General features: G+C 42.9%; 1 protein-coding gene across 1 annotated transcript; it reads right to left on the reverse strand.

The window, feature by feature from the left end:
• Positions 1–2643: 2643 nt before the first annotated feature.
• Positions 2644–22653, reverse strand: plekhg7 (pleckstrin homology domain containing, family G (with RhoGef domain) member 7). Its single transcript, XM_036151109.1, has 17 exons — positions 22337–22653; positions 20768–21541; positions 20080–20102; positions 14003–14121; positions 11701–11741; positions 11291–11392; positions 10742–10891; positions 10409–10504; positions 9970–10068; positions 8350–8463; positions 7847–8021; positions 5362–5477; positions 5074–5161; positions 4908–4987; positions 4667–4820; positions 4469–4566; positions 2644–2921 (listed from the first exon to the last, which is right to left on the reverse strand). The coding sequence occupies exons 2-17, from the start codon at positions 21398–21400 to the stop codon at positions 2811–2813; spliced, it is 2199 nt and encodes a 732-aa protein (XP_036007002.1). The 5' UTR covers positions 21401–21541; positions 22337–22653; the 3' UTR covers positions 2644–2810.
• Positions 22654–23305: the final 652 nt, after the last annotated feature.

Genomic DNA, 23305 nt, shown 5'->3' on the forward strand with positions numbered 1-23305 from the left:
GATCTTGATGCGTTTATGGACGGAGAATGGTGGGAGTTCTTAATTTCAAATAATTTAAGGAGCAAAATATGAATACATTTTTGTGTTTGACCTGCAAATGATGGGAAATTTGTCTGATTCCGATCTCTGGCCACCTGATTGGTGCATCTCCGCTTAATTGGTAAAAGCACAAGTAGCTTAAAGTTTCTTAGTGTATCAGCAGACGTGTTAAGCACTTTCTTTTCTATGTGTAGTTTTTAAGAAATAAATGCTCAGATTTTGGCCTTTTTAAAAACAATAAACATGCACTTTCTTGTGATTTCCTCGAAGATTGGTCACCGTGTGCAGCAGCTACATCTCTGCCGGTTACTGCCTGTTCCCTTTGTGTGGCGGAGCGCTTGCTAATCTGCGGAAACGTTTGTATTAAGTCCATTTCACGACCAAAGAATGTCTGCAGCAGAGTTTGTGACATGTCAGTGTTTCCCTGAAAGCGTTGGGGGTTTCAGTCAGAGGTCTGGACATTTTTCAGCGCTTTCTGTGTCACTTGATTCTGCGCGTGTTATGTTGTGGTGCTTTCTACGGACTGGCGACGCAGTAACTGAAGGTGCCTCCATGTTTTAATTTACATGTTGTTGTTTTTTTTGTTTGTCTCTGCAGTCCAACAGCACTGATTGTGTTTGCGCTGCGCTTTGAAAGCAATAACTGTTGCGGCGCGTCGACGTTTTGCTGCTCGGGACCTCGACGTCTCTCTGGGTCGAGGTTCAGCGGCTGCTGTCGGTTCTCTGTCCAGTTGAGAACACTGTAAAAGTGAATTCCTGCTATTTTTAATTTATAATTGCTTGTGGGTTCTGATGGGATCCTGTACGTTTTTTTTTTTGTTTTGTTTTTTTGTTCGTAGGCTGGAGCGGGTGGAAACACTGTAAAACAGATTATGCACAGTATTCTGCTGCAAGCAGCTCGTCTCAGATTTACCAAATTAGCTCTCAGTCCTTGGCTGACCACCAGAAACGAATGTCCATTTCACCTGCTGGAAAATATTTCTCTATGTTCAATTGGTTTCATGCCTACCTCAGTTTGGCAGAGGAAAAAAAAAAAAGAAAAGAAAAAAGCACTACTTCATCATAAATGTATCTCTACTTGCGTCTGATTCAGGATCTACTATTGGTGAGAGGTTTTGCACCTTAGCCTATTCTGGGCTGGTCCTCATGAGACAAACATAGGACGACCAACTTTATACAGGCTTCAGCATTTCCTGCTCGTTATTACTAATGCTGTCGTAGTTATCTTTGTAAATGTTTGTGACGAGAGAGGTGAATAACTTGTATGTGGCCGTAGAGACGTGTTAGCAGTGAAACCGTGTTTTGGATTCATCGGTGTTTCACTCGTTCTTTTTAATTCACAGTCCCCCCCCCCCCAAAGCGATACCACAGACCCGCTTCGGACGCACTTAACTTGTGGCTTCGTGTGTGTTGCTGTCCGTTGCCGTGCATGATGGCTCGCGCGTTCTCTTTTCCGGTTGGATGGCCGTACCTGGTGGTTGTGAAGGTGTCCCTGAGGCGAGGGCCCTCTGCTGCTCGCCGGGAGCTCGTGTTAGTAGTCCGGGGTGGTTTCACTTCGCCTGCATGGAGGAGGGAGGCGGTGTACTATGTGTTCACATGCACCAGTTGATTTTTCTTATTAACCGTCATGACAAATCTGAATAAAAACCTGCAGTATGTTTCTATATTTCTGTGTTGGGTGTTTGTCTGTTTTTAGATGTTTGCAGGAAACGGCACTGGAAAGAGAGCTCACTGCCAAAAACATGCGTATTGTTTCACGTGTCCTCCACATTCTTCTTCTTGACACTTTTCTAAAGGACAGAAGTCTGAACTCCTCAGTTAATGGTCCTCTTGGGAGATTTTCCCAAATGAGCAGCAGATAACTGCAGCTCCTCCAGAGTTACCATTGGCGTCTTTTAAAGCAGCAATAAGCAATATTTCACCATTAGGCGGTGCTTGAGCACCGTCTGTAGACCAAAACAAGCCGCGCCTCTCACTCCAAGCTGCCACGCGGCCTCTCCTTTCCCTTCTCATGCGTCGCCTCATATGCGTATCTGGGTAAAGGATAAATACACAGCAAAATAGCCTCACCTTTCGAAGGAACAGTTCTAGTGAAGGCTGTTAATAAGAGAACATTTTGATCTGCTGGGTTGCTCTCCGCCATGTTGCTCCAGCGCTCCGCTGCTCTGACGGTGGTATTTTAGGGCAGGGAGGGGCTAAGCCCTGAGTGGCAGCTGTTCACATGCACGTACATGTACGGTCCAGCCCGGCGTGAATCACGCCATACCCCAGACCATCTGAAATGTTACCTTTTTAGTTTTTCCAGTTTAAAATATTGACATTTTGCTTATTGCTCCTTTTAATTATCTTGTGGACTGAGCAGTGTTCAGCGAGATCCTCAAATCCTTGAATGTCGTTTTTAGAACCTAACCCTGCAATCATTAAATAAAAAAGTTTTATTGTGCTTGCAAACTTCAAATGGTTTGGGAATGTCTCAACTTTTCCCCTCTTTCAGCAGCTTTTTTTTGATCACTTCTATATCAGACGTTGACAATTTTAGTTTTTCTTAAGCTTCTCTCCTCAAATCTGCCAACAGAAATTTTGGGGGAATGCAACGGGAAACAAATGCAACATAATTAGATATTTATTGTACACTAACGCATCAGCTGCCTTCAAAAGGCACACATAGTTTACAAAATGATCCTGGTGTTGGAGCAGGCATTGAGACCGACTCGATGGGACAGTGAAGTGCACACATTGACAGCAGAGGCATTTCCAGCGGCTCTGGATGGTTCAGATCTGGGAGGACTCCAGCCACAGTGAGGAGCTCTTGACTCGCGGCTGCTGAGAGTCCAGCTTCAGCAGTGCCGTCACGGCGCCCTCTATCTTTGTCATCCATTCCCTCTGGAAAAGTTGCACAAGGAAGAGGTTAGGAGCAGGAATGACTGCAGGTGAGTCGAAGGTTTGACCACGTTTCATTTAAAAAATAAAAGAGGAACATTAAAAAAAATGCATTTTTAAGAACGAAATAGTCATTAATTACCTTACAAGTATTTATATCGCTTTTATACGTCTTATGAGTTCACAGTCATAAATGTGATTTTATGTGACACATTAACAAGGAACTGCATTTAATTTTCCAAAACAGAAATCTGAAAAGTGTGGAATGCTTTTGTATTCAGCTTCATGAGTCCATTACGGAGCCCGGGAGAGCTCACTTTAAGTCATATTTTTTTTCAGGTCGTGATAATTTGTGAGCATGTTTCCTTTAATTGAGCCCTCGAATTAATAAAACGTGAGCACGTTTTCATTTAATTGAGCACTCGAATTAATAAAACGTGAGCACGTTTTCATTTAATTGAGCACTCGAATTAATAAAACGTGAGCACGTTTTCATTTAACTGAGTCCTCGAATTAATAAAACGTGCACACAATTTATTTGAGCACACGTTTTAATTATTCGTGGGTGCGTTTTGGTAGATCGAGATCTTGAATATACTATAACGTGCTCATGTTTACATGTGTCAAGACAATATTGAGAGCACGTTTTACATATTGTGGCCACGTTTAAGTAGATCATGCACACAATGTTCTATAACCATGTTCACTAAATGGTGCTCTCGTTTTAATAAATAGTGGACTCGTTTTACTATGCTTAAAATGAGAGCTGAATTTTGTAAAATGAGCTCACACTATAGTAAAACGAGAGCACAATATAGTAAATTGTGCACACGATTTAGTAAAACGAGCGTACGATTTAGTAAAACGAGCGCACAATTTAGTTAAACGAGAGCACATTCTCTCAACATGCAAAACATTTTGTGATTACCCCTCTAGGGCTCCGTACTCCATAAATCTGGCCTTTATAAATAAAAGGCAAGAAGAAAGTCATAAGAAGTCCCATTTGTGCTGGTCAGATTGGACCAAAATATACATTCATCTACAAGCAAAGTGGAAGGCACTGTTGCTTAGTTATCAAAAGACGCTGGGTTAACAGCGGATAAAACAAGTCCCCAACCATTGGGCCGCAGGACGGTACTAGAAATCAATATGTTTAGTAATTTTGGTGGTTTTGACATGTGAGACGTGATTTTTATTTTTTTTTTTAAACAACCCAGAGGCATCCAATGCTTTTTTTGGTGTGCTTCAGAAGCATAAAGTGCCTCATGGGACTGCAAAGGTACTACCAAGTAGACGTCCATCTACAATAATTGACTCAAGGGGGCGAAACAGTTTTCAGATTTCCATTTTTTTTTAAAAAAGAAAAAAACTCCTTCCACTTCAGTTATGCTCTACTTTCTGTCTATGGTTGGTGGTCTTATTTAACCTTTTTCACATTTTCTTTTAATGTAACATTACAAAAGACAAACGCTGGAGGTGTTTTCCTTCTAAGCCCTGACTGCAGTTGTCGCCTTCAGAAACTTCATAAATTCAGGGTTGAATGGACAAACCTTGGCTGACTCCGACGCGGCTTGCAGGATGAATACACCGATGCACTGTTGGTACCGGTTGTGGTGCATTAAGATGAAAGAATTTGGCACCCCCGACGCTGTGAAGCAAAGCAGAAACCGTCAGAAACCAAAAACAAGGAGCACACGTCGCTGTAACGCCAGAGCCGTGACCCGGCGCGGTGTGTGGAGTTTAGTTACTGGAGGCGTTCAGCTGATCGATGTTCTTCAGCTGCAGTCGATCCAGAGAGATGGGCTGATCCAGAACCGTGAAGGTGCATCCCTCCTTCAGCAGCTGATCCAGCTCCAGGTTCTGCTGCAGCCGCAGAGAGCTCTGATCAGAACCGATGGACCTCTGTGCACAAAGTAACAAACGTTTAATAGGAGAGCCCTTCACCAAAAGCTTGGTCCCAATCCAAAAAGGGACAAGACAGGTATGTACCTTCTTGGTCCTCTTTATCTTCGTGATCAGCAGGAATTCGTCAAACAGGAACAGATAAACATCTATGAGCTTTGTGTTCTCTGGCGATGAACCAAACAGAGACATTCTAAGATTCTGGACAAATTGAAGCGGAGCATTTTGTTGGATCTCGGCCAGCTGCAGACACCTGTGAGCACCAGCTTCCCTTCATGCAGCAGGCTTCTGTGGGAGATCAGGTTGTCCAGCGTGACGGCCTTCAGCAGATGTTTCAGACTCTGAAACAGACGCTCACGTCAGATCTAAGCTCCTGACGGGGATCATACAAACTACAGATAAGAAACCTTTTTAACGTTCAATCAGATATCACTTATCGTAATTTACAGAAATGAGCCTTGTGACTATCGAGTGTTTGTGGATATTTCACTTTGCAGACAACAAACATGCAGATGCTAAGATAGAAATGAAGCAGACGGACCTCTGGCATGAAGGCTCGTTTGTCTCTTTCCCAAACAGGCAGCCACACGAGCGCGTCCCTCAACTGTTTCACCTTCTGGTAGTTATCCAGCCACTTCACCTTCCCCTCCAAGTCACCTGGACACAAGACACAACTGGGTCTCTAACATGGACAAATATTGCATTTCTCAGTTAAACAGGCTTAGACCCTTTATGGATGTTCTATTAACAATTAACAACACTGCAGTGCTGTGAAATGACCAATCTGAGCCAAGATTTAATTAATACACACTGCAAAAACGGATCTAAAAATAAGTAAAATGTTCTTAAAATGTGTGTTTTTGTCCTTGATTTGAGCAGGTAAATAACATTATCTGCCAATGGAGTGAGTATTTTTGCCCCTAAAATAAGATAATTAGACATAATGCACTTGAAATAGGATGATGGAGATGAGTTGTTCCTATTTTAAGTGCAAAAATCTTATTCCATTGGCTGATCATCTTATTTAGCTGCTGAAATCAAGGACAGATACACTAATTTTAAGAAAATATTACTTATCTTTAGTTCCGTTTTTGCAGTGAACATGCTGCATCATCCAGACTTAACGCAACAACTTCTAAACAAACAACCCAATAAACTTTTATTCCTTAATGTAAAATAAAGCTAAACTGAAATAACACAATTAATCTTGTTGGTTTACAGGTAAATTATATGCCCCTCTAAGAAATTATAAAGTCAAAAGGGAACACGGCCGTCCTGCAGTTGTTTCTAATGAAATCCCAGCATTTGCCGTGCGATGGGATGCAGGTTGTTGCCAAGCAGCCGCACGGTGCTTCTCACAGAAATAAGGTCAGAGGTTTTAAATCCCGGCCGGGGCCTTTCTCTTGTCCTCGGGCACATTCCCACAGCACGTAAATATGTACATTACAGTCTGCGCTGCCCTTAGATGTGCATGCGCTAATGGCAGTTTGTCCTGTGTTGAACCGTCAACACCTGTGCAGAGATGCCGACGTGTTGAGCCTGCAGGTATGAAAAAAACTGGTTTGCATACCATGACCCTTAACACGCTTCAAAAAGCCTTCATGAGACAGAACATTTGCACATTACTGGAGGTAATTTAGACTTGTTGCCAAAAAAAAAATAAATATTCAAACAGAAAGCTCCTGTCTCTGCAATGTTAAACCTAACTTTCCAACCATTTAGCCTCCGTGGGTTTATTGCAGGGCTGTCTAGCTCAGGTCCTCATGGGCCGGTCTCCTGCAGGTCTCAGACGTGTTCTTGTTCCAACACAGCTGATTCAAATGGCCCAACTACTTCCTCAACACGTCACTTAGCTCTGCAGCGGCCGGCTATTGCACCATTAATTTCATTACGGTGCGTTGAGTCAGAGCAACACATAAAACATGCAGGACAGCGGCCCTCCAGAGCCGACTTTGGACACCGTTGGTTGACGGTACAAAAGGCTTCGTTCGTTCACTCGACATCAAACGCGTTCACCCAGAGTGACTTTGGACCGCCAGCCAGCAGGAACCCATGAACACGGTTCTATCAGGGCTACAATAATCGGTCTAAATGTTTACGAGGTGTTATTAAAACATGGGCTGTTGCAAGAACTGTTATAAGCACACATTTTCAATTACAATATTTCATTAAAACAAAATCAACAGTCTAGATTAAAATAAAGGATTTTGGTTATTTGCAGAAAATAGATATTTATGTTCTCCTAAGACGGCATCAACACTTTTACCGATTTAAATACTAGCGTCTTATTATCGTCTTTTCTGTCTCGTAGAGTGACAGCACGGTTATTAAAGCTTATCGTATTGTGTTCATGAGCTGCGTGGCGATGCCAAACATGGGTGTGACCAGATTTCGTGAGAGATTACGGCTCTCTTGGCCTTAATGGTAAATATTCCCCACGCCCAGACAGGACATTGGCCTACACGTTTCCTCCCATGACTGCAAAACTCCAATCAACCGCTCTTTTATTTTAGAACCGCAGCCATTAAAAAGGTGTGCTGCTGGAGCAAACATCACGCCGCAGTAAAAAAAAAAAAAAAAAGTGAATATTTAGTCCGTTCACTTTTTCAGTCCAAAAGGACAAAATGACACCAAAGAGCGAGGCTGCGGCACATTTTCCACAGCCCGTCCTTCTAGTTACAGAGAGAACTGCCACAACAGGTCGGCTGGCTGCCGTCCAACACCGCTGAGCCACCTGCTCTTAAAGACGCAGACTGGTCCGTTTCTGCTCAGACATAACCAAACTCACATTTGCTTCACCTGCAACGTGGGTCCTAACGTGACTCCAAACACACGCAGAGGTGTGCTGATGAAATACCCGCGTAAACGACAACACTGGGACCTCTAAAGCTAAATATCTGATAAGCTCTATCTGTAAGATCTGTAATACAAATCCTCCAAACCATGCAAAACTATTCAGCCAGTGAGAAGTGTTGATGCACATCAAAGATGAAAGCATTCAAGGAGAAAGTGTGCATGCTGCTCACATATAGACGTCTCCACTTTCTCAGCTATATCCTGCAGCCCCGCGCTTTCCTCCGGCTCCTGACATCGCTTTGCGATGTTCCTCAGCAAGAGCGGGTATCGGGTCAGCCGCTGCAGCGGCGCCACCAGCAGGTCGCGTAGCTGCAGCCTCCGGCACTGCTCGTTCCTCTCACACCACTGGGGAGAAGGCAGGGGACAAAAGAGAGGATTCATAAGAGGAAGGCGGCGGTGGCGTGGATAAATGCTTTTCTCGTCGTATCCGAACCCGCGGTGGGAACGAGCGTGCGCAGGAATATAATCTTAAGGAAGAAGCACGTGTCAAAAACACAGTAGAGGGCTGACATTCCTGGTTGGCAGGACGGTGTGACACTGAACTAATTGTTAGAAGAGGAACGTTGCTGGGTGTCCTCGCTCATGCCTGCGCCAAATGTACACTGCGTTCTGGCATTTGCTGACTAATGCATAAACAAATCAGCTGCTGCCTGAACTCTGCTGTCTCCCGTACCTTAACGTATGATCCAAAGTCCTCCCTGAGCATCAGCTTGTGCAAATAAAGCAGCGCGGTGGAGTAGTTGAGGCAATACTTCTCCAGGCAGTGGCATATGCTCTCCTGGAAAACCTGTAAGCAGATAGAGAAGTTATAAGGACGGATGGGTGATTAGACTGCAGGTAAATGATAACAGCGGCCGAATATGCCATCCTGGCAAGCAGATAAATAGGATATCTGCTTCTTTCTGTGATGCACTATGTAGCAGCCAGTCCCTTGTGTTGACTTAAAAGAAAGGTAATTGCTAAAAAAAAAGATGGTTGTTCATAGAGTGCTGTATCAAACCATATTAATGGAAAGTTGAGTGGAAGGAAAAAGGTGCACAAGCAACAGGGATAACTGTAGCCTTGAAAAGATGGGGAAGCAAAGCCCATCCAGGGAGTTGGAATACACTGCAAAAAGGCAATTAAAAGGAAGTCACATTTTCTTGAAATTAGTGTATTTGTCCTTGATTTGATCAGGTAAATCAGATTATCTGCCAATGGAATGAGTATTTTTCTCCCTAAAATAAGATCATTAGATATATTCACTTGAAATAAGGTGATGGAGTTGAGTGGCTCCTATTTTAAGAGCAAAAATCTGATTCCATTGGCAGATCATCTTATTAACAGGCTTAAATCAAGGGCAAATACACTACTTTGGAGAAGAATTCACTTCCTTTTAGTTCCCTTTTTGCAGTGTAGGCTTTGTAGCTAGGGTCAGCGCTTGAAGAGCCGCAACACAGAGGTGTTTCCAGGCCACAGTCTAAAAGCGTCACGGTCCTGATGTTAAGCCTGTCCAGAACAAGACACGCTGGACACATCTTACCTGAGGTGGTTTTTCCTTTGACAGCTATCCAGAGATTCTCTCAGTCTCAGATTGAGCAAGTTTGCTCGCCAACCGAGCTTTGGGAGACCATGGTCACTAAACTGGTTAGTAACACTTCCAGCAGTGTGGGCAGGTGCTGAGTCCTGCTGAAAAAATGCAATCAGCTTCTCCGTAACGGCTGTTAGTAGCGAGATGCGTGAAGTCCTTTCTGGTAGTCAGCTGCACCAACTTTGCATCCATTTTGCACGTTTTCCTTCCACATAACTTTCCATTGATGATTGCATACAGCACTGTGACGAGCTAACTTATTTGGCAAGGGCTTTTCTGCGGATTGCCCTTCTTGTGGAGTCAGTATTCGTCCCAGTTACTGTGTATGTAATACTAGAACATTTATGTATTAAAACTCATTCTCCTGTGTGGTTTTATGTTGTATTCTTTTTTCATGATCATCACAATTAACACAAACACTTGGAATATATCAAACTGTGTGTAATGAATCCATATAATGCACAAGTTTCTCTTTGTAATTGGACATACTGAAATATATTAAACTTTTGACAATATCCAGATGCTCCTGTAGTTCATATCCTTCAATAAACAATAAAAACAGTAAAAACAGGTATTGGTTTTAGTACTGCATGTAGGAGTTCTGCAAAGTAGCTTCACCAAAAAAAGCAGTGAGACATGCAGAGCCATCGGTTACTTTAAGAGAAACAGTTTGTGTGTAAAGACGGCTGTCACAGTGTACCTTCACACACGAGTCACACTTGCCTTGCTCAGCAGCTCCAGCAGGGTGGGCCCGCCCCCCTGGGTAATACTCAACGTGTTCTTGATGACACACAAGAAGTGGTTCAGGAAACTAAAGCTGACCTGCATTGGGGGGGCGGGAAAGTGAGTCAGGTGTCAGCAAAGGGCCAAGAGGTTCCTATTAAACTTTCGGTTTAATATCACGCATCCACTTAAGAGTTCAAACTGGTATTTCTTGTAACACTTTTCAATATAACAATCGACCATATTTCCTCATTTAAAGCAATTCAAGTACAGGACTGAACAGATTAAATATTACATGACATTAGCATATTTTCTAACATGAAAACATGCATTTTAATATTAGAGAACACACCAAAGACTTTCCTTCTTTAAAAAATAACAGTATAAGTAATTTATAGTGATTATAGCCCAACCACCATCACACAGCTTAGCGTCTCACCAGGCAGAGCTCGTTCAGGTTTGCAAACAGGCTCCATGAGTCAACATCGCTCAGGCAGTTGTTCTGCTGCAGGTTCGTGAGTGTGGCTGAAAACACCTGAAAGGGACAAAGCGGTCACACACAGAAAGAGCTAATTGTCGAAAATCTGGCATTAGATTTCAAATCCACCGCTCCTTGGGAAGGAGAACCCAAAGACAATAATTAAGGGGGGGGATGATGGAAAAAGACAAAACCAGCAGGAGTCGGGTTTCCTTTGGGTTTGGTCCGTTTGTTTGTGGCCCTGTTGTGTATTTTTGCGTGGGGCATTGTGAGCCTTTGAATGGGCGAAGTCACCTCTTTGAGAACAATGAGCCGATCCAGGAAGTAAACGCACTCGCTGGTGAAGAGTTCCCAGATGGCCTCGTGTCTCTTTCGACCCTGAGGGTCACAGGTGACGTCCACCTGCGAGGGCTGATCCTGGAGGAACTCGTCCAGCGAAAAGTCCTGGACGGACAAAACAAACACAGCTGTTGCTAACGGAGAAGCTGTATCCTCTACAGAGTCTGTTTGGAGATGGAAATGCTTCATTTTCTATGACTAACTTTCCCACCACCATGGTGAATCAGTGTTTGTTTATAAACGTGTGCAGGTAAGATCTGTCAGGTTGACACCTAGAAATTCTGGTTCTTGCGCAACCCGTGTTATTTAGGCTCTGGAGGACATTCCCGCTAACTGTGTTTTTTCAATTCTTAGTCATTTAGCAAACATGAAGTGGTATTTAAATTAGAAATCCCAATGTCTTTGTAGTTCAAATCTTTCCTGGATTAGTGCACAGACTAAACCAACATGACGATTTATTTAGAAGGAAAGGCGACTCTGCTGCTGACGCTGTTCACCGCTCACCTTATATTTCTGAAACTCTGCGTTTCTCCAGTCTTGAATCTGCACGGCCGAAAGGTGTTTTTCAATATCCGACGCCGTGCCTGCCTGTGACTTCCCTTTAGTCTGGAAAAAAGGAAGGCAAAACTCAGAGATATGAGGCAGATTTTATTGGAACACAAGAGATTAGTTGCTTATTTTCTGTTTAGCTCGGCCTTCATAAGTGAATTAAAAAATCTGGCTCGAGTTGCGCATTTCAACCACCTACAAAAACTGTGGCCCAGAGGGGATAAGAGGAAACACACTAATCTGCTTTGAGAAGTGGGTCAGAGAACAATGTCCAAATCAACTGACCAGTTCTGTAACAAAGTACATCAAAACAAACCACAGACCACATCACTGGCACCAGACAGGGCAACCAGCAGCACACCTACCGTACTCCGCCTCGAAAACGGCCACTTGGATTTCTTTGTATCTACAGAGATCGAACAGAGGAACAAAGAGCGATTGGGTTGTGTGGTAACAGCCTGGGCATAAAACACTTTTTTTTTTGTAACAAAGGTTGCTTTGATTTGAAGACAAAGGTTTAAACAAAATTAAAAAAAATGTCATGTTGTATCTGAACCATGCAGAATGAGTAATTTTTTTGATTGTAGTTACGTATATCAAAAAGTATAAAGATTTATGGTCATAAACATGATCACAGATGTAAATTAAACCATTTGTCAATAAAAAACTGTAACATACTATATTTATATTTTGTTTGGTTCTGATCCCCATTTGGGCCAGTTAACCATTATAAAATATGAGTTAACTTACCTTTTTATTAACTTATACTTTGGTTACAAGGTTTGTTAAATAAGACCCTGAACACACCTTGTATAATGTAATTATAGCCTAAGGTTGCTGTCCCATCTGGCCACACGTGGAAAATGGATTCTACTTGAGTTTGAATGTGAAGATATCAGATGTATTTTACGAAACACAAACTACTGACACATATGCCTATAAGGTGAGGCAAGTTTATTATATAACCTGTGTGTGTGTGTGTGTGTGTATATATATATATATATATATATATATATATATATATATATATATATATATATATATATATATATATAATATATATATATATATATATATATATATATACATATACATACATATATATATATATATATATATATATATATATATATATATATATACATATACATACATATATATATACATACATACATACATAAGTATATACTTTTCAAATGCATCAGGATAAAATAAGTTGCATTAAACCATTACATTACTGTTATTCATTTTTTATCCTCCCCAAAATAACTTAGCATCAGGCATTGAACCTTTATCCTTAGATGGCTAAGTACACAGTCTTAGTGCCTGCAAGAGCTCAAATTATGGGCTGAATCAAATCAGAAAATATGCCAGACTGCATTATTTGATTAGCACTTGCATACATCATATGTGTGTGTGGTATATATGGATTCACCAGCATGTAATGCTTATTATTTGACAGGAGGTTTTGTGATATGTAAAAAAAAAAAAAAAAAAAAAAAAAAAAAAAAAAAAAAAAAGCAAAGCTGCCTTAGCTGAAGGATCAAACTGGGTAAGCATACAGTATGCATAGAAAATTAATTTATGTGGACCAACTATGAGCAGAAGGTCGCTCATTGTTCTTTTAGTTTGACTGGAGTTGACTGGCCCAAATAGGAAATAGACTCAATAGAACAGGAATAATCCCAACATCAGTGAAAATTCTACAATATAATCAGTCATATATATACACACACACACAAATTTTTTTTTATAAACATTTGTTTCCACACTTTATCCAAATAAATATAGAATGGTTAGTTGACTTACAGCAAATATATAAGGTGGCACCAAAACGGAAAGGTCCTTTTGCTCCTTAACCTCAACATTATTTTTAATAGTTTCAGCTAAAGCAGAAAATCAACAAACTGTTAATTTAAGTTTAGTTTATACAGTAATAATTAAAGTTTTCCTCTTAGTAAAAATTGCTACTGAAAGTAGTGTCACTCATGTTTTCTCAGCTAATCTAAGTTACTCATCTGACTGTTAGAGTGTACATAATATTCAACCTTTATAAATACTTATCCACTAACTTGGTGTTTGTATGTATATAAACAGAAATGTCAGGCTTTTATTAATTTTATGGAATATTCTAACTTTCTGTGACATTGAATTGTGTATTTTCGCTATCCATAATCATCAAAATTGCATTAAATAAAGGCTTGAAATATTTCACTATGTTTAATTAATCTATACAAGAGTTTCACTTTCTGAAATGGGTTGAACGTTTTCACTATATTCACATTTTTTGACATGTACTTGAATAGAAACTCTTGCATCGGTTCATGGTGGCCTGGTGATCTGCTTCAAAGTTCATCATACAGTAAAGGTATGTAGCAAAGTTAGCTTTTTTAGGAGCTCTTTATAACCGTATTTCCCCATCAAGGAAACTAAAATGCCAGCCAAACCCAAACTTTAGTGCTGCCTGGCTCAACACTGGCGGTAAACATGGGTGGGTTATGGTCAAACCTTTTGGCATCAAGAGGCAAACTGTTAAAACACTGACTCACAACAAGACAAATTTAGTCAGAGGGCAGATCTTCTGGGTTTCATGAGCTGGGATCATAATGTGATCAATCAGAAAAACATGCAAGCCTGACTCATTAATGAGAGAACGTGGAATTTTACCCGTGAGGTTTGACCCGTTGATCATGTCCGCCGCGCCGTTGGACACAAACAGGTCTCCAGGTGAGACATCGAGTCCAGGTAAGCTGACCACCACTGAGCTCCGCCTCCTCTCATGAACCCTGAAGCAGAAACAAGAAGCTCTTTAGCTGTTGAACAGTTTTATCCAACACCTTAGGGTTAAAATGAACATTCTCGGTTCATGCCAAACAGCTCAGTCCAAAGCTGAGGGGGGAATACAATTCCTTTTCTCATTTTGTGAGGCAAAAATGCCACTGAAATACCATTTGCTTTGTGCAGCGAACCAGCGATTAATGTGAGTAGCAGATATTATGACGGATAAGCGTTATGTGTCAGGCTCATGCATGGACAGCTGCCGATTAATGGATCACCCTGTTTGCGTGGAAGGAGACAAGCTGTCAATGTGTGCCAGTTCTAATCCTCTCGGTCTTCTTTTCATAGTCAGTAACCGAGGCATGGCTTTGGTTGGAAAAACACAGGCCTGCCTTTTAGCCTGGGGGGGGCAAAGCTCACACAGCCGCTGTTCTCAAACGTTGTGACTTATCCTCTGTCGGCGTACATTTGGGATTACTGTTCCGGGCGAAAATGAACCCTTGCGAGCTAAAATTAGCAGCTGACAAATGTGATCGTGTGACGCGTTCGCAACATTAAATGTGCCAAAGGAAATAACTGTGGAGGGCAAGGCGGTAGAGAGTTTCATTTGTTAGAAAAGCTTAAATGAGTCCACACCTTGAAAAACTTGATCGCTGACAAACGGCAACCAACAATCGCAATCATGTTAACAAGAGATAAGCGGCTGTTAAATATGACTGATCTCAGTGAATGGGCTGTTTTTCCTCCTTAAAGTAAGACTAAATTTCTCTTGGGAATGCGCTCCTTATAGATATCTAGATATACCAAGATATCCCACGACGTTACCGTTTCAAAAGTGATAACCTTTCCAGATACTTTTAGTTCCTTCTAATGAGATGCCAGAACTTCTAGTTTTCTCTGCCTGAATAGAGCACAGACTGATGTAGCAGTACCATGCCCCACCTGTCAGCTGGTTAAAAATCAAAACATACTACATAATTTTCTAACAAACGCTAAAGACAAATTTGGCTATACTACCAGCCAAAAAAACAACTAAGTGAAGGTTAGATACTATTAGCTTGACCGGTTAAAGAGGACATATCATGCTTTTAAGTTCCTCCTTTTCAGATTTCACTCACTCAGTTGTGGTCTATATAAAGTGGAACTGCAATGCCTTGGTCTGAATTCCTCGTCATCGTAGCCCCACCTTTTGCTTCTGTTCTGACGTTTGTCTGAGAGCAACTCGTTTTGGTGTGGTTATCTTTAAATATAAAGTTGTTTTTCTTTTCTTTTCATAGAATCACCGACTGCCACGTTGCAAATGCGTATTCACACGCTCTCTGTGTACCAGTGGTACCAAAGTACACAACATAAATGTTGACTTTAGTGCAAAAACCAAGGTTATCCAAACAGAACACTCGGGGGTGATCCAAAAATGACATAATATTCACTACATAACTACATTAGGCCTGTGGTGTGTCACATATAGAACCCATTTTTTCCCCAGTGTGAATCAAACAAATCCAATTTGTAGTTTACGATAGCTGAAATCCTCTCCATTCTGGAAATGTTCATTGTCACCTCTGTCCAAGCAGTCATGGCTGGCTTCTCTTGTGTTATTCCATTTCTTAGTCTTTTTGCTCCATACTAAAACAATATTCACCAAATGTTTGTCTTTTTTTCCTCCAGTCCTGTGGTATATATCCAAAGAAAGTAAAAAACAAAGCGACTGGACTTATATTCCGTAGCTGAAGTTGAAGTTCCAGTTGCTTTGTTTTTTACTTTTTTGGAATGACCATGACCTGGATGACTGAGAATCTTCACCAGCATATATATCCAAAGTATACAGACTTTATTGGAAATGGGAAGGAAACTTTAGAGATGTCCTGTAGAGCAGCATGCATTTCTTGCCAGTAATGCTTTATACGCATCAGTCCCACAGAATATAAAAGTGATTTGCACGTTGGTTTCCACGTTTTCTCCAACAGGTAGGAGGGGCCTGATCATAGTGTGATATTTGGCAGGGGGGTAATGAAGTATCTAATTACCGTTTTCCAAGTAACTTAATATATACTTTAGTTTTGATAATTACATGACTACAAAAGCCTGATGCGTCCATAATGATACAAAGTACAAACTGAGAAAACTAGTCAATGTTTTGAGAGAAACAGCATTCTCTATTTCATTTTAGTGTCTTCTTCCTATTATTTCTGGGGGAGTGGCGGCATAGTGGTTAGAGCAGCACGCTTGAATTCTGAGAAGGCTGCAAGTACTTGGTTCAATCCCCACAGACTGCTACCATGGGTCCCTGAGCAAGACCCTTAGCCCCAGATTGCTCCCAGGCGCTACTCAGTGTAGACAGCGAACTGCTCCCTAAGGGATGGGTTAAACACAGAGACATAATTTCCCGTCTGCGAGACTGTAAAGGGAAATCTTTCTTTCTCGTAAAAGACTTTAGGGTCAAATATCCATAGATGTTAACAGAATAGCTCAGAAGTAGAACAAAAGTCTCATTCAAATGGAAAAAAATGTCAGAGCAGGAGTTGACAGGGCATCGTTCACTGAAAGCACATCCTCAGTTATGATTGTGTTTACAATCCGTACACCTTTGTTCTCAGTCCACCAGGCTTTGTTCCACTTTTTGGCTAACAAAGTGAGGGAAGTGGCTTCTGCAGATCTGCCTCCCTCTGTTTCACCGAAAGTCTGGCTCAGTGAGAACATCCCATACACCAGGCTTCTAGCTGTTTCCAGTGGACTGCAGCACGGATCTCTCGTGGAAAAACAGAGGATGTGTAATCTGCTCTTATATAAGGGGAGGTTGGAGTAACATATCACGGTATTACAAAAGACATGTAGTCCTCAACTAGATAGATTTTTTTTTATTTTTTTTTACCGTAACTCTTCTAGTTTGTTTTGGCCAATGTTTACATCCCACCACAAGCATGCACATCAGAAGGTGAAAATCTGCTCCCTCGGAAAAACGAATGTGGAGAAAAACATCTAGACTTGTTCTTGGGGATTTTAACAGCGCAAACCTCTCCAATGAACTCCTAAGATACAGACTGCATATTAAGTGCCCCATTAGGGATAACAACACACTCCATAACTGTTACGCAGCTTAAAAAGATGCAAACGATGCTGTCACCAGGTTCATTTAGGGACATGGTCTGCTTCATGTCATTGCAACCTATAGACAGAAATGAAAAACTTTGAAGCCTGCGGTTTGGACCGTTAGGAAGTGGACAGAGCAGTCAAAGCACGTTACAGCCCCGCTTTGACTGCACAAAACTGCAGTATTTTTGAAACTTCAGCCACTGACCTGAACACCCCTGCTCAAACTGTCACTTCCTACATCTGTTTTTGTGAAGACATGTGTAGACCCAGACCTTTTACTCAAGTAACAGCAGTAAACCATGGTTCACTTCACATCCGGGTAAGCTGCGTAGGAACACATAAGCGACTTACAGCAGTGAGGATCGGGCCCTGTATAAGCAGGCCAGGAAAACTGATGAGAAGATCAGGGCAGCAGAGAGAATCTACAGCGAGAAGCTAAAAACAGCCTATAAGCTAACCACCGAGCTGGAATGGTTTGAAAAGCATCTCTACCTACAGGAGACACTTCCCTACACCTGGAGCAGAATCTTCATCTGGCAGACAACCTTAGCAGCGTCTGCTGCATGTTTGAAAAGCAAACATTCAACAAACATTCAACCAACCCATCTACATCTCACTCTGACACAAGTTACCCATTCACCCCCCCCCCATACCCCCTACCTTGATTTAACGTCTCAGATGAAGATGTAAATAGGCCATTTCAGTCTCAGAAAACCAGAAAAGTCCCAAGACCTGACAATGTCTCCCCCTTATGCCTGACAACATGGTCTCTGGAGCTGTGTGAGGTTCTCTCCTGCTTCAAACGCTCCACCACAATCCCGGCCCCCACAAAATGCATCATCACAGGCTTATGAATGACTGCGGGCCTGTAGCCCTGACATCTGTGATCACGAACTCCTTTGAGCAACTGGTGTTAAAGCATCTGAACGAGATTACAGGCCTCCTGCCGGACCCCCTGCAGTTTGCTTACCGGGCAAACAGGTTGACGGATGATGGTTTCAATCAGGGACTAGACTTCCTGCACCACAATGACCACCCAGTGACATACACCCGGATCCTTTGTGGACTTCAGCTTGGCCTTTCAAACAGACACCCAGCTCACACTGCTGACCTCCACCTGACAGCAACTTCCTGATCAACCAGCAGCAGCAGGTGAGACTAGGGAGCATCCTTTGACCTCTGACCTTCATTCCATCCAGGACTTTTACAAGGGTAGGGTCAGAAAAAGAGCAGCTAACATCTATGCAGACCTCACACATCCTGTGCACAAACTTTAGACTTTTACCTTCAGGTCGGTGCTACAAAGCGCTATCTGCTGAATCCAGCTGCCACAGGGAGGGTTTTCTTCCTCCAGACTGTCACTTCACAGCCATAGTCATCTTTGCACTAATTCTATCATGTTTTCAAATATATCAGTGTATATTTACAACAAAAAAAAACATTACTTTTTTTAATTTCCCTTCTTATGCAGTATATTTATATTTAAAACTGAGAGCAAAGTGGAACCAAAGTCAAATTCCCTGTTTTTTGTGTGCAAGAACTTAACTGAATAAAACTGAGTCTGACTAATCGCATTTACAGACTAAAACCGTCCTCAAACAATAGGTTGGAGCAGAAGTAGAAGCACTAACGACAGATTTAGTTCAGCTTAGTAAATGTCAGCGATTGTATGCAAAAAAAAGCGAAGCGCTGACTTCTTTCCTCTTACGGTCCACAGCCCCAGCATTCAGTTGGCCACACTTTTGTAACTGCTCCTGTATAGTTGCACAAGTGGCACATGACGCTGTTTGAGAGCAGCTGTAATCTGCGTGGCCAACACGTACACTTTGGAGGACAAATTAGTGTGCGGCTCTACTGAAAACAGAAGTAACCTGGTAGGTTATCCCCTCGGCGTGCTTTAGTTAAAGGGTGAAAGCTCCAACCGTTATTTCTCCTCACTTCTCCTCCTGCTCGACTGATAAACACCCCCCCCATCTACCCATAACTCCAACTCAATGCATGTACATCAGAGCAGATGGTAGCTGACATCAGCACCGGAGCACTGCATGGGCCGACGGGGCGCTAGGAACTGCTCCTCTAAACCAGGTCAGTGCTTCCTCGTGGCTCGTTCGACGGCATCCTCACAAAGAGGTCCTGTTACCTTGTGTTCATGCAGAAAGCGTCCCCCCCTGTACCCAGCCTCTCCTGCCAACAGAGACCACTTGCCTGTTTTGTCTCCGAACATTAACGAGAGAAAATAATGATGTTCCAAAACAAAACTGCCCCAACCGACGGCTCGCAGGGCCCGGACATTGTCCCAGGCACCGTGCCAGGGCGCAATTAATGGGACAAAAGCTACCTAATTATCCAGTGCGGGGAAGAGCCTCGCCGGCCATTAGGAGGGGCGTGGGTGTCGTTGAGGGAAAACAGCTTTAATGAGGGTTTGTCTAGCACGAATATAACCATGGGACTCTCAAAACTTCACCCACCGTGCTTATGAAGCATTAACAAAGACGCGAAGGACAATGAATGCACAAAGGGGCTCCTGAACCTGAAGGTCCAATCAGCATCCAGGGATCAGGTCAAAAGCACTTTGATGTGATGGAGCTCCGCTTTCTTTTTTGCAGTTCAGTTGTTTTTTTTTTTTGGTTTTGTTTTTTTTGCCAGCGCCGCTTCGTCATGGAATCAGGCAAAGGCTGATAGGGACAACTAAAAAAAAAAAAAAAGTGTGTGCTTTGTGCCGGCATCAGGACATTTTACTACACCGCTGATAAGCAAATACATTCCCACACATTCATTAGAGGTTGAAGTTCTCGGCTGATGCGCCGACAGGCCAAACAGACGACATGCAAAGGAGGATATTCACAACGTCAAAACCTGGGGAGCCACCTTACCTTCGCTGGCTTCGTTCCCTCTCCTGTGGGGAAAAAAGAGAGAAACTTCATTTTAGAGCTTTTAAAAAACAGCAAAAGCACAATTTCCCGTGCCGCACGGACACCGACCGGCCCTCGCTGTAAAAACCGAGCGTGCAAAGGACCTCCTACTGCTATCAGCGCAAACAGATCGCTTTCAAAGACGCTGGAATCTGAATCTGTGTTTTAAGTGGTCGCTTGGATTCAAAAGCCCTCCATATTGTGGGAGAATGTCGACACTCCATTGAGAACGCGCCCGCCTGGAAACCGCGAGCTGATGAATAGATCGGCCCATTATCTTTTGCCAATCGCTCACTGACCCCTCCATTATTGGGTGACTGCTGACTGTGGTGAGTGGGGGCCCCGAGGAGAGCACTTCCCAGGGCTCTCCAGGCAGTGGGTTTGGTCCGAGCTGTCAGTGCATGTAACTGCTGATTCATTTGCTGTCAAAAGCTTGCATTGTGCGTGACCGCTGCAGGAGGCAAGGCAGAATGAGGCAGAGAGGGCTTCTTGCAAGTGAGGAATGTCTACCTATTTAATTTATTAAAGGCCGTGCATGAAAATCCACAGGGGTGGGTGGGGGGAAGGCTTTGGCTTCCAGATAAGTGCAAGAAATATATATTTTTTTATGATTTAATTAAGATTTAATGGGAATCAACAAAACACTCACCTGCAATTCTATGTCGGAAAGCCCAGGCGCTTTCATTAGAGCGGGATGAGCACTGAGGCAATCCTGTTTTGTGGAAGCAATACCATTTTCAAAAGTCTTTGATCTACAAGATATGGTTCTCTGTCGGCCAGAGGACGAAACTGACTGAGGTTCTGGGCAGTTCTCGCCGTCAGCTGTGGGGTTCGTCGCTAAAGGAGATTTGACTCTCTGCACCGGGGACAGGGGGCTCAGAGGGGACGGCTCCTCCTGGGTGCTCTCCATCCTGCCTGGCTCTAGAGGATCGAGCATGGGACGCCGGGTGCTCCTCATCCTCCTCAAGGTGGGAGATGTCGAGATGCGCCCAGGAGCCTGCCGGTCAAACTGGAACAAGGGAGCCACCAGGCCCTCGGCGTCCATCAGAGACAGGTGTCTCAGCTTGGAGTGCGTCCGGGACAGATCTATGTGCATTATGACGGGGCTGCTGGTCTGACACTCCTTGTGCTCGAAAGGCGGCGAGTCCGTCTGGGTCTCCGCGTCCACGGCCCCCGCCGGGACGGCTTCGTCGTCAGCCCATTCGCTGATGTAACTCCAGTCCAGCTTCTTCTCGTTGTCCTGGTCCTTGTCCTGCAGAATAACGTGCTTCAGCGTAGACATCGTACCCTAAAAGGCATTATAACAGTGCCGCGGGCATCGGAGAACGTGTCACCCTATACAGCCGGGTCGCTTTGGGTTCCTTTAAAGGTGACGTCAGATGATAATCCCGTTGCGCTTTCACTCTGTTCACTTCTCAGCTTTCTGGAGGAAAAGCAGAAGATTTCTGATTACTTTCCGAACAGCCAAGAGGTTTGTTGCAGACGGGAAATGAGATGTAAAAAGAGGTATTGAATTTTTTTTTTTTGTTGTTGCGCAGCTTTTTGCATGTTTCCACTGTTATTTGCGGCAGTTTATCGGTGTCGTTGGAAGGCCTCCTTCGCCATCACCCTAATGTTTAGCTCTCTCCCGCAGATTCCCCATCAGATTCAAGTCGGAGCCCTGGCTGGACCACTTCAAAACCTGAATAATACTCCAAGTCTCAGGAAACATGCTGGTGAAAGATTACCTTACATCTAAAAATCTGCCAGAAGACATTTTGGGTTTAACTTTCCATCCAATTAAAAATTAAGTTTGTAGAGAATTGGTTGGAAGAAGGCCCTACATTGTTAATATCTTCATACATTAGAAACAATAAACGTGGTATCTGCGTAAGAAAAACAGATTTAGAGATGCCACAGCAGTACACCTGTTAAATTAATAGTATTGTTTACATTCAGTACTTTAAAAAAGAGACCATAGTGTCTAGTTGATCACATACATATAGCCTTTTCTTTTTAAGACTAAAGCGTTGGTGCTGCAGGTCAGGTGCATTTCACTGACAAGTCTAACTCATTAGGAAACAAAGGACAATGTGTGGCGAGCAGGGACAATAAGGCAATAAGGCTTTATCAAAATGCAGACGGCCGCTCTTTCTCAATATTAACTTCTGTGAAAGCCAAACCCGTCGCCGCTTCGGAAAGACGGTGAAAAATTAATCAACAAGCGCAGTTTACTTACATCCACCACCGCGGTTCCCGGGGCGGCGGTGAAGTGCGGCCCCTAGAGAGAGCGGCGAATAATAATAATAATTAAAAAAAGCGTCAGCTGGAGCGGAGCGAAAGTCTGGAGAGAAGTCTCCAAAGTTGTCTCGTTTTCCAGGGAGAGAGATCCGACGGAGGATGGAGCGCGGCTCTCCTTAATTCGCCTCCGAACAGGTGGGAGAGGTGCGACCGCTGCGCGCTGCTGCCTGCCTGGGAACGTCCAACTCCCTGCAAGCCCGGCGTCCCTCCCTCCCTGCGTCCGCCTGACACGAAGCGACGTCACCGGCTGCCTGGAACAATGAGGCTGGCCTGAATTACACGCAGCAGTCAGCCACTGCCACGCCGGTGTCATGTGAGAGGGACATTAAACACCACATGCCTCCGCGTCCCGGATAATAACGCGCTGCACACAGACATCACTGGCATTTTCAGACGCCTTCCTGTAATATGAGGGCAACAAAAACAGTGATTCCTTCACAAGCACGTCTCACTGCTTTTTTTTAATTTATTTTTTTTATTTTTTAGATTCACATTTCGATTGTCAGAGGGACTGGAATGGACTCGTCAACAGAACGTTCCCAATTTTCTTTACGTTTTTTGTTTACATTAAAGTTTATTAAAACTTACATTTTTGTTTTTACAAAGAGTAAAAAAAAACCGTCACAGTTCAGTGTTTATTGGCATTTTAATTATATCCCATTTTTATGTTTGTTTTTCTTATTATAGTATATTTTTTTAACGTTTTTATGTTATTTTGTACGGCACTTTGGTCCGTTTGGTAAAGTGCTTTATAAATAATGTCGGATTGGATTAAAGTAGGTCTGCCCATGTGTGTCAGTTTGTTGTATTCTGTTGTAAAACCTAACAAAAATTATTAAAACTTTTGTGAGCTTATAGGCAAATTTGCTATGTTTTGCGGCTTCAAGAATTTTTTTCTTTGGTGGAA

This window comes from Fundulus heteroclitus, chromosome 2 (genome assembly GCF_011125445.2).
Source record: "Fundulus heteroclitus isolate FHET01 chromosome 2, MU-UCD_Fhet_4.1, whole genome shotgun sequence".
Lineage (NCBI taxonomy): Eukaryota > Metazoa > Chordata > Actinopteri > Cyprinodontiformes > Fundulidae > Fundulus > Fundulus heteroclitus.